Source organism: Heloderma suspectum, chromosome 4, assembly GCF_057233095.1.
Source record: "Heloderma suspectum isolate Gila_16-S chromosome 4, 16-S_ref, whole genome shotgun sequence".
Taxonomy (NCBI): domain Eukaryota; kingdom Metazoa; phylum Chordata; class Lepidosauria; order Squamata; family Helodermatidae; genus Heloderma; species Heloderma suspectum.
In genome coordinates, this window is record NC_139461.1 from 4,780,011 (window position 1) to 4,797,597 (window position 17,587).

The following is a 17,587-nucleotide window of genomic DNA, read 5'->3' on the forward strand; positions in this document are numbered from 1 at the left end:
CCTCCTGCCTCTGCTGTTAAACAGGCAGGCAGGAAGATGGTCTCGCATCTGGCAATGGCTGGCTGGCTGGGTTCTCGCCACCCCGCCGGCCTCCTTCCAAGTCCCACAGCGACAGCGTCTTGTCCTAAATGCCCTGCTCCTCGCCAGCGGTGTCTTGGCGGACTTTCAGCACCGGGGCCCTGTTCAGAATGGTCTCATCCAGGAATGGAGGAAAGCAGAGGGCCATTTCTGGCTGCTGTGTTAGTCTGCCAGAAATGGCTCAGCTCAGGAATGCTTCCCCTGCCCCTCCTCCTGACTGCTGTCAGTTCTCTGGACGCAGCCCCCATGCCAAGGCAGGAGGAACTCCCTTCTGACCCTCCTCTCAGTCTCTCTTTGCCCTTCCCTCTAGACTAGAGCCCTTGGCCTCATGCACCCTGGTGTTGGGGGAGATGGAGGTGCTTCGAGTGGCCAAAGGCCGAGGGGGACATACCGCCAGTGGGGGAGGGGGAGAGGAGGGTCTTGCCCCTGGATCTTGTAGCTGTTTTAAGCTGTAGGAGGCTCTGGATGCAGTTTCGGAAATAGATGGAGCCAAGGAAGAGCACAGGCAGGTAGCACAGAATTGCAGGGATGGCGCCAGGAAGGCACTGGACTCGACGGTCTTGTAGACCCCTTCCAGCCCTACAATTCTGTGATTCTAAGGGCAGGGGAGTATGGCTCCTTTGGACATAATGAACATGAAATGGACAGGGGAGGGATCCTGAGATGACAGAATTCCTGATTCTGAAAAACAGTAGGACAAAGATGAGGGACTAGAAGAAGAGACGTTGCAGCAAAGCGCTGATCTCCTGACTATCTGCTCCAAGGCAGCCCTGTCCTGCTAGCGTCAGGTATTCCACTGTGCAAGAGAGGAAGATCCAGCAGTCGGGGGGGGGGGGAGGTGCTGGACCAGAGGGCCCCCCTTGGGTCTGATCCAGCTTCAGGGTTCTTCTGCTGGTCTAGGGGGCGGGCAGGTTGTTCCGATTGATGTGAAGTGACACAGACATTTCAAGTGGAAACAGCAGGCAGCTGAAGTCGGGGCTGGAGAGGGATGCAGAAGAATGATAGTGCAACATTAGGTGCCTCATAACTTAAACAACAGTAGGGAGGTGAAAGGGCCCAAGAGCTTTATGGCTAGCAGGAGCCGAGAGGTGCACAAAGAAGGGCTTCTGGCAGTTCGGGGGGGGGGGGCATTGCTCGTCTGGAAAACATGATGCTGAGGGCCAAGCAAGAGGTGACCTTAGCGTGCATATTTTTTGTTCCATGAACTCCCCTTCCCCACTCACATAGTCCCAACCACCTTTTTCAGGATGGCCTGAACAGCAGTCACTGCTGAAAAAGACCATTTGGGACACGTTGCTTGAGCTGTCTGCGCAGAGCCCGGTGTCGACCCAGGGGAGGCCAGGGGCTCCTCTGCAGATACATGGCTGTGGGGATGGTTTGACAGCAGCATTGGATCAAATGCACAGGCAGCAAGAGTAGCAATCTCCTTGCAGGGCCTGGTTGAGGCACAGAACCCACCACACTCTCGGAGGGGATGTTGGCTTTGGGAACGACAACAGGGTGGACTGAGGGAGCCTGAGGCACTGTGCCTCGCGTGCACATGTGAAGGCAGCTCCAAGGAAGGTGGGAGGTGACTGCCTGGAACTGTCTTGGACAATAATACAGGAGGCAAGAGGTTTAACTTTTAGGAAGGAACCTTTAGGGTGATATCCTACTGAGCAGCAAAACAGTTTTCCTGGAGAAATAGCAGAGCCCCTTTAGCTGGAGGCACGCAAGAGGAGGCCGGAGAAGCAGCACTCCTTTTCCCACGTCTGTTGCCATCCCTAGGTTGCCGGGGGAAAACGTCTTGGCCTACGGAGGCCCAGCAGCCACGAGGCTCACGTACACGGCAACAACAGAGGGGGTGAGACAGGCACGCAAAGCAACGGTACGCCGATGTATGGAGAGAAACGGCAGACAAGCAGACGTGGAGGAGGCAGGCAGAGTGGCAGTGCTTGCTCAGCAGCGGCTGAGGCGGCCTGGCGGGATGGCGCCTCTTCAGTTCCACAGCTGCAGCAGGTGCCGGGCGCACACACCTGGGCGGCACACACATGTCAGCAGGCAGCCCGGTGGGACTCTGAATAATATTTAATAGTGCTCACTGCATCCTGTCCTTTGCCGCTGGATTTCCCCGGGCCCAGGCCTGGGCCAGGGAGGGCCCCTGCCCCACCGCCCAGCCGCTGGAGTCGAGGTGGGGCGCGGGGGCGGGTCACGGGCATGGAGTCATTGTGTAGAGGGAGTGCACTTGCTTGGAGAGGCTGGCTGAGCTGCCTCCCAGTGCTGCAGCCCGGGCCGGTGCCTTTTCCCCGAGCCGCTTGCTGGCCACGTAGGCGCTGGCGGAGAAGCCCGGGCCAGGCTTGCGGAAGTTGGGCAGGTGGTGGAAGGGCTGCAGGGTGGTGAGCAGGCTGGGTCGGTACAAGGAGAGTCTTGGGGGGCGCTCCGTTTTCCGTGGAGATGGGAGCTGGAGGATGCAGTTGGCCATGGCCTCGGGGCTCTTCTTCTCTGCCTTGGCCCTGGTGGGGAACGCTCCGGTGGCGGAGGAGGCGCGGGGCGTGGGCAGGGCCTTGGCTTCCTTGGTGGGCCCGTCGGGCGTCTTGGCCATGCTCTCGAGGTCTGGGAGTTGCGAAGTGGAGCCCCCAGCCTCACCTGCAAAGGTAACACTGGGTTGAGTAGGACCTGTGCCCCCTTCCCGTGGGCAGGGCAGCGAGGAGGCTGGCCACCTCGCACATTACTTTTTGCGGGACCATGGAGGCACCAGGTTCTGTCTCACAACAGCCAAGGCCCGTGTGCGTGCGTGCGTGTGATAGTTTGCTCCATGTATTGTGCAGCTGAAAGACAGTACATGGGGCAGTTTCTGGCTGAATGTGCCCAGCATGGAGGGGACCTGGGACTGTGCTGGCCTTCCCTGACCAGGTGTCCTCCAGAGCTGATGATGCAAGCTGCAGTCCAGCTCCTCTGGAGGGCACCCTGTTGGGGAAGGCTGCTTTTACGAGGCAAGATGCAGCTTGCTTTTCCTGCACTGCAGAGGTGAAGTGCGAGGGGTCCTCGGGTGCTGCGATCTTGCTGGGATGAGCCCGGCTGCTTTTCCTCTCAGCGTTAGGGGCGCTGCCCATTGGCAAAATTGTAACGAGCCCTCTGAAGTCACACAGACATCTGTGAGCCTGCTCCCCCGCCCCGTATCTGTTTTGCCTTGTCAGGCTCATTCTTGACTTCAGCCCAAAGACGGGGAGAAGCAGGACTGTGGGGAACCCGCAGGTGCGCCCGAGGCATAGCCAAAGCCAGGCCGTCGCCGACTGGCTGCCCAGAGAGGCAGAGGCCAGCGAGTGGTGCGGGGGGTGGGGGCTGTTACCCCAGGGGGTGGGGCTGCATTGGCTCCTCTGTCTGCTTCCCTCGGGGGCTGGTTCCCTGCAGGAGTGTCGGAGCTCAGGGTGTGTACCTTGTGCCACCGGTGATTTTTCCTGGCTCATGTTGCACTCTGGATGGACCCCCATGGAACTCATCACCCGGTGGAAGATGGCAGACGTGGCGGGCAGCATCCAGCGGTGTGTGGCCACCTGCTGCAGCCCCAGGCGGGAGGCCGGCTTCAGCTGCAGCAAGCCCTCAATGAGGTTCTGACATTCTGGAGCGGGGGGAAGAGGGGGTGAGAATGAAAGCAGGCTGGGCACCCTCGCCCAGGCGGGAGAAGGCAGGTGGCTGCCACAGCATTCCCTTGCCTGGCCTCGCTTCCCAGAAAGCAGGACCTTGCGGCCGCAGTGGTTGTCACTGGCAGCAATGGCCCCTGCAGCCCAGGGCTGTACCAAGCATACAAGCAGTTCCAGGGGCTGCTTAGTGTGCCTTCAGGGAGCCCAGCGGAGCAGTGAATGAGCCAAGATGTTCTCCCCAGCTCCCCTTGCAAGGCCTGAGGTGTATCCCCTTGGATGCCAAGCAGCTGCATGCAGTGCAGTCTGGCGGCTGTCCGGCCGACACATTGGGCCGGCTCCTGGGCCGCCCTTCCTGCATGCAGCCATTTGAGGTTCCATTTTGTCACTTACACACGTCCCACCTGGCCGGGCTGGAAGGCTCAGTGGGCTTTGAAGCTCTGGACAGGAGTGTGGTTTGACAACTAAGCAGAGGCCTCGAGAGAGGAAAACCACGACGGAGCTAAGCCTTATTCTGTGGAATGGTGGCTGCCGTCAGGGCTGGCATGGCTGGGCGCCTGCCCGTGGCCCGCATCGCAGGAAGGGACTGCCCTGGGCTCGTTGCGGGGAAGGGCAGGGCAGGAACGGATACTGGCAAGCGCCCCCTGGACCTGTTCCTCTTCCTCGCCATGGCATCCTGCTTGTTCCCCCACCTCTCGCTCTGGCCCAGACAACGGAGGTGGTGGTGGGGAGGAGCAGGAGATGCTGCGGCTGCCTCCCCCCCTCCGGGCTCTCTGCCCGGCAAGCGAGCGAGCTGGAGCGAGGAGGAGGAGGTGCTGGTGACCACGGCGTGAGAAGGCAGGTTCGCTGTGGGAGGGCCCATGCAGGGAGTCTTGCCCACGGACCACCTCCTTCAGATCACCACCACTGTTGTCTGAGCAAGAGGGGGGTGGAAGCCCACTGAGGTGCTGGAGGAGGAAGGGGCGAGCAACAGGCTGACGGCGCAAGGCCTCAGGATCCCAACTGCTTTGCTCGTGGCCTGGCACAGCTGCAGCCACCACTCAGCCTGCAGGGCCAGCACACCGCAGCGCCCGGCCTCCCTCTGCTTGCACTGGGCTCCCTCTGGGCCACAGGAACAGCCGTGTTGAGGTGGCCGTGGGGCAGGCAGCCCGCCAAAGAGCTGTTCTTTGCAAAGTGCTGCTGCTGCTGCGCTTTGGGCGGCGTTCACGGGGGTCGGGGCAGAGTGGTGCATGGTGCAGGGGAGCCGTGCTGCAGTGTGGCTGCTCCCCCCAGGCACTGACACGCCTCACGCCAGCCCTCTGGACGGTGTCAGCCCTTCTGGGACTGCAGGGGGTTCTCGGGCTCGACTTTGGTTTGTGAGGACGTGAAACTCTGATGCCGGCGCTGGCCGCTCCCCCTTCTCAGGCTGGGCGTTCTGTCCCGCGGGATTGCGGAGGCGGGTCCAGCAGAGCCTCTGAGTGGAGTGTGGCGTGTCGTACCTGGCGAGATGGGCTGCCGGAAGGCCAGGCCCTGCTTGATCACATGGATCATCTTGTGCGGCTGGCGCTCCTTGAAGGGGAGCTTCCCTGTCACCATGGCGTAGAGGATCACCCCACTGTGCAAGGGAGCAAAGGGCAGAGGGGCTGTCACCAGGCGGCACTCCTAGGGGGTGAGGAACGCAGGACTAGCTGCTTCAGACCTTATCCCTCCTCCTCCCTCGCATGGTACCCAGAGCATCCAGCGTGCTCGCCAGCCCGCCTGCCTTGCGTGGGTCCATCAATGGGGAATTGCTTTCCTCACGCCCACCCACAAGGCCCCCTCCCTGCGAGATCCTGCCTTGTCGCTACAGATCCAGCCACCCACTGTACTTACAGGCTCCATAGGTCAGCCAGCTCCCCATTGTACTTCTTGCTCATGAGGATCTCCGGGGCGGTGTAGGCCACGGAACCACAGAATGTGCTCATGAGGGAATTCTTCAGGGAATAGCGATTGGCAAACCCAAAATCTGCAACAGTCAGTCAGGTCAAGGTAGGAGATGCTCACCTCTCCCTATGAATCAGTTGAGGGAGGGGTATCTCTCAGCAACTTAATCCATACCCAAGTTTTCCTCCCAGCCATACTGCTTTGGGAACTGGATCTTGCATGGTAAGCAACAAAAAGTTCAAAAACAGCTGTAAAAGAGGCTGAGGCACACGCTATGGTGAGATTGCGGCCAGGACTGATGTGCTCAGCATGTTTAGGTAATATCTTTATCAAGGGAAGTTGGACAAATAACTTCTTCTTTGCAGTTTGCCTGTGATTACTGGAATAGGCAGCTTTGCTGAGCAAACTCATGAAGTTGTCATGTGTACAATTTCTCTTGCTACAACTGTGGAAGCCCCTTGGAATGCCAGCCTCACCATGGGCTGGATTCAGACTCTGTCATGCTTAGAGCAGATCCATTGAAATGAATGGGACAAGTTATTCATGGCTATCTTAAATCCCATTGATTTCACAGGATCTGCTCTACGCATGCCTAAATCTGGATCCAACCCAGGGTAACTAGTGAATCCCATATTGAAATTATGAAAACATTCATGTTTGGTGTGTGAGCTATTGTGTTATGGTACTGAAATGGGAAAGGTGCTGTTGTATGTAGAAGAGAAAGTATAGTTTGAAGTTTGCAATCCAAAAGTCTTTTGTTGAGGTGGGAGATATCCTGATGAGACCCTCTGGGAGTGGCTCACTGACGTGAGTTGCTCACTGTGGTACTTTGAACTCTGTGCTCACTTACTGTAAAGGAATGATGAGGGAAGATGGGAAGCAGCTCTCTTCCCTCTCCATGGAAGCAAACTCACCTGTCAGCTTAATGAAGCCACGTTCATCCAGCAAAATGTTCTCACATTTCAAATCTCTGAGGGAAACAAAAACAGTAAAAGGAGTGGAATAGCATCTGTTGACCAGCATAGAAATCCCCACTCTCTGCTTGCGCAGATGCACCAACATCCAAGGTGAGCATAGACACATGGAGCTTGTAGGAAGAGTGAGATGCTGCAGTGACGTTTGTATGGGCCAGCAACATGTTGCACACATGGGTGCACGTGGAATCTGCTCTGAGGAATCGAGACCCTGCAAATGACATTGATCATGCACATTTGCATCTGTTCACTTTGGTTGCATAATAATTAACTAATATTTAGGGGTTTTGCAGTGATCTCAGCATGCTAGAGTTGCAGAGGGAAGGCAGGCAGCGTGTCAGCCAGAGGGACCTGGCTGGGGCGGGCGGAGGGACTCATACCACTGGCTGGACAAAAGCACTTTGGAGCTGGCTTTTGCTGATCAGTATTCAGAGTCCTCCTGGCACCTTAATATTGTCAGAATGAACGCAGCCTTTAAAACACTCAAAGTAATGGGCTGTGACTTTCCTGCAAAATGGGGAGAACTGGGCCACCCGTAGGGGATATTAAGCCATCTCCAGGAAAGCATGTGGAGTGCCTGTACATTCCTGTTTGGGAGTCCCTTGTGGAAGGCCTAGAGCATCTTGTTCTGTCACAGCCCTGACCGGCCCCCTTGATGCTGAACCCCTTTTCCAGAAAGGGAACCTGGGTAAAGCCCTGGCAAGCTGTCACCTTTGGTTTGGGAGGGGTCCTTGGGCCCAAGGGACCATCCTGCAATGTCCTCCCCCCCCTGACCCCTCTCTCTTACCTGTGGACGATGCCGACGTTGTGGCAGTGCGCGACAGCACTGACAATCTGGCGGAAGAGCCTCCGTGCCTCCTCTTCCTCCAGCCCAGGGTGCTCCCTCCTGTCAGATGTGGCATTGATGTGCTCCAGGAGGTCCCCACGGGAGGCGAGCTCCAGCACCAGGTAGGTGCGCTTGCTGTTCCGGTACATCTCGTAGAGCTGGATCTGCAGGAGAGCTGGGGCTCACTGAAAGGCAGCCTAGATGGTCTGCCTCACCCATGCCCACCCTGGCCGGGTCACTATTGCATGGCAGGCCTGCTCTAAGTGTCTGTGCCATGGGCACAGAATCATTGGCTTATGGGTCTGGAGTAGATCTGATGGTCCTGCAGCACAATATTCTGTGCCAAGGCATTACCACTTGGACTCAAGTGCCCCAACAGGCAGCAAATGTTTCCTGCAGCATCCTTGACTGCTTGCACTTGGGTACAGCTGTCTGAGCACCTCCCTGCAGGAGCAGGATGTGAAATGTCAAATGTGAAGGGCACACATACTTCTAAATGGCCACAATCATCTACAGGGCTAGCAGTAATAAGAGAACCCATAAAATTAAAGAAATGTCATTTTGCACAAGAATAATGTTTAATATGAATAACCAAGCCCATAGATGGAACCTAATATCAGTAATCAGTGAGCAGTAAATAGAATTGATGCACCAGACAGTATGACAGAATATACAGAAATAAAGAAGTATCGATAGCCTGAACTTGTTCCAACCCCAAACAGTCTTCTTCAGCAGAAAAATGTACATCAGTTTGAGAAGGAGAGACCTCCCAACACTCTTTTGTAAAGCCACAAATGTAGAAATTAAAACTTATCATTACGTATGTAGTACCTATATCAGGTTCCCAGTTGTTAGGGAGGAGCCCCCCACACGCACATATATGCCAGGGCACAAGTCCGTTTGGCCCATATAATGGAGATATTGGCAGAGAGGGAGACAGTCCCATCAGGCATCTGTCCTTGGTGCCCCACTTGGACAATCAGTGAGGCAAGTTATTCATGGCTGATGGAAGAGGTCAGACCTCCTATAATACAAGATAGTACATAGTACCAAAGTATTTCCAAAAAGAATTTGATCCTAACCCACTTCCAGGTGCACACACATGGCAAGTCACTCCTGAAAGGGCTAAAGCTTCTAGCATAGGAACACGGAAGCAGTGAGCTGGAAGGTGCTGGGCCCTGCTGTCCCCTATACTGTGGAGAAAAGCGGCCATTTAAATGTGTGTGTGCTTGTCGCTGTTGACACGCCATGCACGCATTTTGTATGCGGATTCCCATTCCTGAATGTAAATCAAGAAGTAGGGCTTGGCCCATAGACAGGATGGGCTGTGCCTGCTAGTGCTCTGTGTGTATGATTAGAGTGTGGATAATAATCAAGTGTATCCTGTTGGACTTTGGAGGGCAGGTTTGTGTGTGTGTGTGTGGGGGGGGAGTGCGGTGCCAGGAGGGAATTTTGGTTTAGACTTTTAAGACACCGCTTTTATAGCTTATTAGTTCCTCTAAGCATGTTCTGTCAATGAATAACTGGTTAAAGGTAGTTTCATCCCCTCGCTCTCCTGCTTCCTTTGGTTTACATTGCAAAGTCACTGCCTCCCTGAACTCCCCAATTTTTGCAGTGGCTTTTAGGGTGGGGTCAGATTTTCTTTTATAACCATCTCTTGCTGAAACCAGCTGGGCAACTCCCAGCTTTACGTCCCTGGCTACTTACTGCCGATGCTTCACATATTGTGAAAGAGCTGCACCAGTCACTGGGATCTGCATGCCTAATCCCTGTTCTAACCACCCTGGTCGTCCTTCCCTTGACCTTTAACATTGATTCTGAGTGTCTCACGTTTGCACTGATGCAGGGGCAGCATTTGCTGTCTGCTGAGCTGTGTGGGGATCACAGGTTGCCCTTCCTGCCTGGGGCAGAGAAGTGGGCTAAGGAAGCCTGTGGTTTCCCAGAGGTCCCAGCTTTTGAGGGTGCTCTCCTGAATGCACCCACCATCTCCCAACAAGGCCACAGGAGACTGCAGAGACTTACCACGTTGAGGTGCTTGTAGGTAACATTGAGGGAGTAGATTTCTCTTGGGAGGAACTTTTTGGTATATTCTACTGGTGCCTCTGCTGTTGAGATGATCTTTATAGCAACCTGGGAGAAGAGCAAATGGAGTCTGAAGGTGGATCATGAGAGGATTAATGTGTGGCTGATCATGTGAGCTGAGCCCCCCGCCCCCCCAGCAATGCAACTCTTTGACACCATCCCTAAAGTAAGGGAGTGACATTGTGGAGATCAGGGATGGATGGCAATGACGTCACAGCAGGACAATTGCAGCAAAGAACTATGGGCCTCACACACATCTACAAGTTCTGTAGTGATCCCAAACAAGGCAAACAAAAGGGTGGATGGCTGAAAGGATGGGATGCATGAATTGACTAATGGCCTGTTCTCTCTCTCTCTCTCTCTCTCAAAAAAGTATCATTACAGACAAAGGGTGGTATAGAGGTAGATAGGGCTATTTATCTTTGGGATTTGGGCAGCTTCCCCTATGGAATGTGGACTTTGCCTCCTGTGTTCACCATGATGTCCAACCCCAGCAAGCTATATGCAATCAGGAGAATAATTATTTTCTGAGGCTTCACTCACATATTGTCAAGCTTATTTTCACTGTCATAAGGTGATTCAATCTGTGATTATCAACAAGCTGCATTCTGCACCTTTTTCTGCACTCACACAGAATTGTGGAATATACAAGTGGTTCAGACATCCCCTGTTCATAATTTGTCACAGACATGCATTGTGTTTTAAAGGCCAGAGGTTTATGCTGATGTTTATGTTGTTTAAAATAAAATACTATCACAAAGCCAGAAACGGCCTCAGCAGGTTTGTTCTCTCTCTCTCTCTCTCCCCCCTTGCTCAAACAAATTCTGTAGTGCCAGACCAAGATGGGCTTGAGCTTGGCAATTTCAGTGCAACCGGTGGTCTATTAAGCAGATACTCCAAGCCAAACACTCTTTGGAGCCAACCAGGAGTATTTAGGACTCTGTTAGGCTTCACATTAGCCCCAGTTTCTTCCACCCACTCACCAAGGACTATAATGTCTACTATAGCAACATAAACCAAGACTATGGAGGGAAGGGGTGGGCAGAAGGTAGGTTCTGGATATACGGGTAGAACTTTGGTTGTTTTGCAGTATATTGGTAAGGATTCCCAGATCTCAATTATTTAATAATATCAGCAACAAAATTATCGTTCCACCCCATTGTACTGCTGATATGAAGAAAGCTTGGCGTCACAAGGAGTAGATTTTTGTGTGGAAGGATTGTGAGCTCCATTCAGTTCTGGTACTCAAAACAAATCCCTGGGTTCATAACTCCAAATGTATGTTTTTTTGCACCAGGCTCTGGTTGGTGGGTTTTGGAGTTTTAGTAAAGAAACAAAACAAAGATCCCACAGACGTGAAGCCCACCCACCCCAGATGCAGGGGACAGGGTATGTTGAAAGGATTCCGGGGAGAACAGGCACATCTTAAAACACTTGTTTATATCATGGCATCTGGCCCCATCACTTCCTGGCATATAGAAGGGGAAGAAATGGAAGCAGTGACAGATTTGACTTTCTTGGGCTCCAAGATCACCGCAGACGGTGACTGTAGCCATGAAATTAAAAGACGCTTGCTCCTTGGGAGGAAAGCTATGGCAAACCTAGACAGCAGAGTAAGAAGCAGAGACATCACCTTGCCGACAAAGGTCCGTCTAATCAAAGCTATGGTTTTCCCAGTAGTGATGTATGGCTGTGAGAGCTGGACTATAAGGAAGGCTGAGCGCCGAAGAATCGATGCTTTCGAACTGTGGTGCTGGAGAAGACTCTTACGAGTCCCCTGGACTGCAAGGAGGTCCAATCAGTCCATCCTAAAGGAAATCAACCCTGAGTGCTCATTGGAAGGACAGATACTGAAGCTGAAGCTCCAATATTTTGGCCACCTAATGCGAAGAGAAAACTCTCTGGAAAAGACCCTGATGCTGGGAAAGACTGAAGGCAAAAGGAGAAGGGGATGGCAGAGGATGAGATGGCTAGATAGCATCACTGATGCAATGAATATGGACTTGAGCACGCTCCGGGAGAGAGCGCAGGACAGGAAGGCCTGGCTTGCTGTGGTCCATGGGGTCACGAAGAGTCGGACATGACTGAACGACTGAACAACAACAACAACAAGAAAGAAAGAAAGATCAGGCAATGAGAAGAAACTGAAGGTAAAAGAGGCACTGTCCTACTTCACTTTAGATGGAATTTGGGTAAGTTTGTTCTTCAGTGGCTGTTTTATCAAGAAAGGTAAAAGAATTCGACATGCTATCATCTGTTAAAGAGGAAGCCTCAAAGTGCACTTAAAACAGTTTATTTAAGAACACCTTTTGGGGGGTATTTGTCTCTTCCTTCATGAATGTGCTGGTGTGCTCCATTTCTTCTTCCTCCGGCACTTGGGGGACAAAATCATGATCAAACAATGGTCATAACCAGCAGTCACAATATTCTTGGTTGGAATTGCGGGAGCCTGTGGATTCAGCACTCTGGATAGTTCCCTATTCCAGGCTGATGACCCCAGTTATCTAACATTACCTGCTTTTGAAGGACAACTTCCTGAGAAGGAAGGAGCAAAGTACTAGAGGCACACGGCTACAGCCAGTCCTCCTTAGTAGAAAGACCTATCCACTCCTGTAGGTTTCAGATTCAATCAGTATGTCTGAGAGGTCCCCTTGAAATCTTAATATGTAAGGGTTGGGGCAAGAGAGGAGGTAGCAGGATCCAGTTTTAGACTTGGATAGTTTTCCAGGAACCAGAGATGGCATTTCACCCTGACTAAAATACACAATTTTAACAAATCTTTCACCATTGTGCTGGAGAGGATGTGGTCACACTGGTCCCTTAATATATATATGTAGCAATTATGTCAAGCCCTACGCCTACTTTGAATTTTCAAAGAGGAGAATGAACACCTTTAACTTAAAGACTTGATGGTCATCATGCTTCCCGTTGCCCAACCTGAGATTGCATTATATTGGAAATCATCTGCTGGATTGTCAGTGCAAAACTGGATGAACAGAATATGGAATATTGCTCTTTCTGAAAAGCTAACGCATAGACCGAGACTTATAAAAGGACTGGAAATCTGAGACTTATTCATAGAAGTGTGGTATCCATTCATTGCATATGCAAATGCACATTCAGCAAGCTTTGCTCCTCCACCTGCACAATTCAAATTGTGGAGTGCGAGTGATGCACGGTAGCACTGTCAGCCTCACAGAATCATAGAATAGTAGGATTGGAAGGGGCCTACAAGGCCATCGAGTCCAACCCCCTGCTCAATGCAGGAATCCAGGTCAGAGCATCACTGACAGGTGGCTGTCCAGCCTCCTCTCGAATGCCTCCAGTGTGGGAGAGCCCACCACCTCCCTAGGTAATTGGTTCCATTGTCGTGTTGCTCTGACAGGCAGGAGGTTTTTCCTGATGTTCAGCCAGAATCTGGCTTCCTGTCAATTGAGCCCATTATTCCGTGTCCTGCACTTTGGGATGATCGAGAAGAGATCCTGGCCTTCCTCTCTGGGACAATCTTTCAAGTACTTGAAGAGTGCTATCCTATCTCCCCTCTGAACCCTCTCCAGTTTGTCTGCATCCTTCTTAAAAGTGTGGTGCCAGAACTGGACACAGTACTCAAGATGAGGCCTAACCAGTGCTGAGTAGAGAGGAACTAGTACTTCCCGGGATTTGGAAGCTATGCTTCTATTAATGCAGCCCAAAATAGCATTTGACTTTTTTGCAGCCACATCACATTGTTGGCTCATATTCAGCTTGTGATTGACAACAATTCCAAGGTCCTTCTTAGTTGTAGTGTTGTTGAGCCACGTATCGCCCATGTTGTGACTGTGCATTTGGTTTCTTTTTCCTAGGTGCAGAGCTCAGCATTTATCCCTATTCAATGTCATTCTGTTGTTTTCTGCCCAGCGCTCCAGTCTATCCAGATCACTTTGAATTTTGTTTCTGTCTTCCACAGTATTAGCTATCCCGCCCAATTTTGTGTCATCTGCAAATGTGATCAGCATTCCCTGCACTTCCTCTTCCAAGTCATTAATACAAATGTTGACGAGCACTGGGCCCAGGGCTGAGCCCTGCAGTACCCCACTCGTTACCTCTCCCCACTTTGAGAAGGTCCCATTGATAAGCACCCTTTGAGTCCGATTCTGTAGCCAACTGTGGCTCCACCAGATCGTTGTTTCATCTAGCCCACGTTGAGCTAGTGTTCTCATCAGGGGATCATGGGGCACTTTGTCGAAAGCTTTGCTGAAGTCAAGGTATATTATGTCTACAGCATTCCCACGGTCCACAAGGGAGGTGACTTGATCAAAAAATGAGATCAGATTCGTCTGGCAGGACTTGTTCTTGACAAATCCATGTTGGCTTCGAGTACTCACTGCATTGTTTTCGAGGTGCTTACAGATGGATTGCTTTATCATCTGCTCCAGAATTTTCCCAGGGATGGATATCAGACTGACTGGTCTGTAGTTCCCAGGTTCCTCCTCTTTACCCTTTTTGAAGATAGGGATAATCTGTACCTGTTTTGTTTTTGTATTATATGAAAACTCAGTTTTCAAAAAGAAAAGAAGAGAACCAACTAGAATGGGAGATGGACTCAGTGGTCTCATAGGCCCCTTCCAACCCTACTCTTCTATGATTCATGATAACTAGAGATGGAAGAAAAGTTTGTGCCCTTGGCTAGCAGGAAGGCTGGCTAGAACAAGGAGAGATTTAAAAGAAACACAGAGAGGTACAACATAGGTATGCACCAAGGCTCTGAAGTTTGCAGAAAGTCACTGCTTTAGGGGATGGACCATAACTCAGTGGTAGAGCACGTGAATTGCAGACAGAAGGTCCCAAGTTCAATCCTTGTCACCAATTAGTGCTAGGAAAGACCTCCCTCTGCTTGGAACCCCGGTGAGCTGCTTCTAGTCAGACCAGACAATACTGAGCCAGATGGACCAATAGTTTCCTGTGTTCCTTTGCAGGAAGTAAAGACGCTTGTCCAAAGCCATGGTGTTTAAAGTCACACAGCCGCAATCTACGTAGAGACAAGACAGGGTTACAAACAAGCCAACACACGACAGACGCAAATGCTAAGCTGCAAGAAATAGATGGAAAGGGGAACTGTTTCTACATCTGTGCCACATTCATGACTAGAAAGATAGCTATTGAAAATTAGAAAAAAGTTAAGCATTCCTAAAGAAGGAGAAAGTTAATGGAAGAGAGAGTTACTCTGGCAAAGAAGCAACAGCTGGAAAATCTTTCTTAGGGAGAAATTCTCAAGCAGAGAAGCGTGTGTGCGTGAGAGAGGAAGGCCTCTGCCCCTCCCCTTCAGCCACCCCTGTAGCAGCTCCTCCTCCTTTGCCTGTAGTCTGTGCAGAGGCAGGGAGAGGAGCTGCAGCAGGGAGGCTGCAGGTGGTGCTGGTAACACTCGCAGTGGTACACGAGCCCAAACATTGTTATATCCGGACTTATTCACAGCTTCTGGAACTGGCGACGTCAGCCGTATGCCAAGCCGAGCAGTGCACTCCTGCATCCTCTGTGATCCTGGAGGAGATATCGGGGCCCAGCTCTAGGGTGTGCTGCTCTAGAACCTGATCTGACCTTGTCCATCGCAGCTCCTGCCTGTGGCTAAGATCTGGGAGCCGGGTAGTGGCTTGGAGGCCAGCCGGCCTTCCAGCCAATGCTTTACTCAGACTGAGGAACCAGGCCTGAGGCCGCAGCAACATGTTGAGACTGGATATAGGAAACTACCTCACACCAAGTCAGAGCACTGGTCCAGCATCTACTCTGACTGGCTCTCCGAGGTCTCAAGCAAGAGGGAGGCCTCTTCCAGTCCTGCCACCTGAGCTCCTTTTAAGTGGAGATGCTGTGCATGCAAAGTAGGTGCTCTGCCACTGAGCTGTGGCCCCGCCCCAAGCGGTTGTGGAGGGCCCGATCAGATGGGGCCCTAGTGCCTCCACAAGGCACCTCATCTTTCTGGACAGAAAGCTGCAGTACCCCCACCAGCCATCTTCAACGGTAGCACTGCAGAGCAGCAGGGATCAAGCCAGCAGTTTCCTTTGCCTGCAAGCTGCCCCAGTAGCTCAGGTCCCGAGGAACCCAGGCCCTGCTGCCAGAGCCCGCTTCAACACACCCACACACCTCATGTTCATTACACGGTACAAGTTTACCTGGGACTAGGTACAAAAAGGTTCATGCTGTACCAGGTAAATTAGTAAGTAGTATTAGACAGAAGGAGAGTTGGGGTCCGTACTACCATTGCCATATATCATTTATTTAATGCCATCAGTGCACCAGGTGCCGTAAGAAATGTCGAAGAATTCTTGTTCCTGTGCAGAATGTTTGTAGTCCACATTTGACTGACAAGAAAACAATGGAGAAGGTTGGGGTGAGGAAGTGTCAAGTGACGATCAAGAAGAAGGCAAAGTGGTTCAAAAATGCTTTGTTAAAGAAGCCATTCATGACAAGATTCCTGAAGAAAAGAGAGGCAGCCTGAAGAATAAAGAAGTGGGGGTTGGTTTCCCTCCTGCTACCAATCATATATTAAAGCTACCATAAAACTATCCCCAGCTGGCTCTTGAGCCAAATGAATCCGTGTTGAGCCAACAGCAGTCAAGGCAAAGAACCATGCATGGATAAGCTTGTGCAGAAACAGGAGGGAACAGGCCAGGGCACGCAAGCCCCGGAGCTGTGGCAACGCAGCAAGAGCTGGGCCTGAAAACGAGGGACAGCTGCCAAGGGGGAAGGCTTTGACTAGTGCCTACAGGAGTTTGCTGTTTAAGCCCCTGCCAAATTTGCTTGGGGCAGCAGCCGTACACAGTCCCTTTCAAGCTCCATAACCAACCCAGATGGAGTGGCACACATGGCAACCCTCATGGATACAACTGTGGGGCTTGTGGTCTGCATTACACACTGCACCAGCCATCCCCAACCCAGCGCCAGATGTGTCACAAGTACACACCCCATTGATGGATTGCTGGCTGGGTATATGGGAGCTGTAGTCCAACACATCTGAAGGGCACCAAGTTGGGAAAGCTGCACTACACTATTGCTTACACTATAGGAAGCATGAGAAGCAAGCATCAGGAAAGGGCAGCCCCACCTGGGCGCCTTCCAGGAAAGCAGGGGAGCCAGCAAAATCATGCCGAGAGTCTTCTGTTGGGCATGTGGCCTGGGGTGCCGCCCTCCCGCCCCTCCTAGCTTGGGTGAGCCCCTCCCTGCTTTTGTGCTCACCATGGAGTGTCGCTTGCTCCTGAGGTCTGAGGCCAGCTTGTAGTTCTGCATAATTTTTTCTTGGGTGGCATAGCCCAGGTAGACTTTGGAGAAAGCCCCCGAGCCTATCTTCTTGGAAGAGAGAAGGTAGCCATTCTCCTTGCTTTCCCGAACCTGCTCCAGGAATGTCCTCCGGTCGGCCTCGCGCTTAGAAAAGCTCTTCATGGCACCGAAGTTGCTAACGAGAGGGCACCCTGTTGAGGCGGGCAAAGGAGCAGTGACTGCACCTGGGCTGGAGGCAACTCCAAAGGGACCAGAGTCCAGCTAAACACATCAGCTCTACAAGGGAGGGAAAACACAAAGCTGGCGTCTCTTCTAGCACAGTGCCTTTCTCATGTTTTGGTCTGGCTGCTGCTACTGGCCAAACACGGGGAATGGCAAGTCCAGAGGGTTCCTTGTTGCTCTTCAGATGGAGGAGTTTCCACAGTGACGGGGGGTGGAACAAGCATTCCAGCAGCAGCATTCTAGAACTGAGGCGTAACAAGCAGTTTTAGAACCTCTGGCCTTGGCGCGGGTGGGGGGGCAGATGTTGCCCTGAACCTCTACCACCGCCACTGCCCTTGTGGTCAGCAACAAGAGCATTACACATGAAAGAGCTCCCAAATGTACTCTACAGCACAGAGCCACTGAGCTACTTCTCAGGTGGAGCAGGACCAAAGCCAGGTGGGTGCTGGGAACCGTGTATACCACACAGCCAGGCCAGTTTGGCCGAGTTAGTTTTACCAACCCAGCAGCTGACCATCAATTACTTAGTCTCACAATAGCCTTGTGAGGTAGACCGGGTTAGCAACCTGGCTAAGACCAAGCAGTGAGCTTCATGGCCAACAAGGAAATTGAACTTGGGGGCTTTCTGCACCCAAACC

The 17,587-nt window shown here is 52.2% G+C and overlaps 1 protein-coding gene across 1 annotated transcript; it reads right to left on the reverse strand.

Annotated features, from left to right (window-relative positions):
- Positions 1-1,704: 1,704 nt before the first annotated feature.
- LOC146346447 (testis-specific serine/threonine-protein kinase 5-like) lies at positions 1,705-17,135 on the reverse strand. Its single transcript, XM_084854746.1, has 8 exons — positions 16,686-17,135; positions 9,420-9,527; positions 7,359-7,561; positions 6,512-6,567; positions 5,547-5,679; positions 5,174-5,289; positions 3,494-3,676; positions 1,705-2,703 (listed from the first exon to the last, which is right to left on the reverse strand). Exons 1-8 carry the CDS (start codon positions 16,887-16,889, stop codon positions 2,267-2,269), a joined length of 1,440 nt encoding a protein of 479 aa, XP_084710872.1. The 5' UTR covers positions 16,890-17,135; the 3' UTR covers positions 1,705-2,266.
- Positions 17,136-17,587: the final 452 nt, after the last annotated feature.

Excerpts from the sequence above, each read along its gene's own strand:
- LOC146346447 (XM_084854746.1), bottom strand. The coding sequence starts at position 16,889 with ATGAAGAGCTTTTCTAAGCGCGAGGCCGACCGGAGGACATTCCTGGAG. Across the intron at positions 6,568-7,358 it reads AACGTCGGCATCGTCCACAG|AGATTTGAAATGTGAGAACA; the intron begins GTAAGAGAGAGG and ends TGTTTCCCTCAG. Across the intron at positions 5,290-5,546 it reads CTGGCTGACCTATGGAGCCT|TGGGGTGATCCTCTACGCCA; the intron begins GTAAGTACAGTG and ends TCCCTTGCACAG.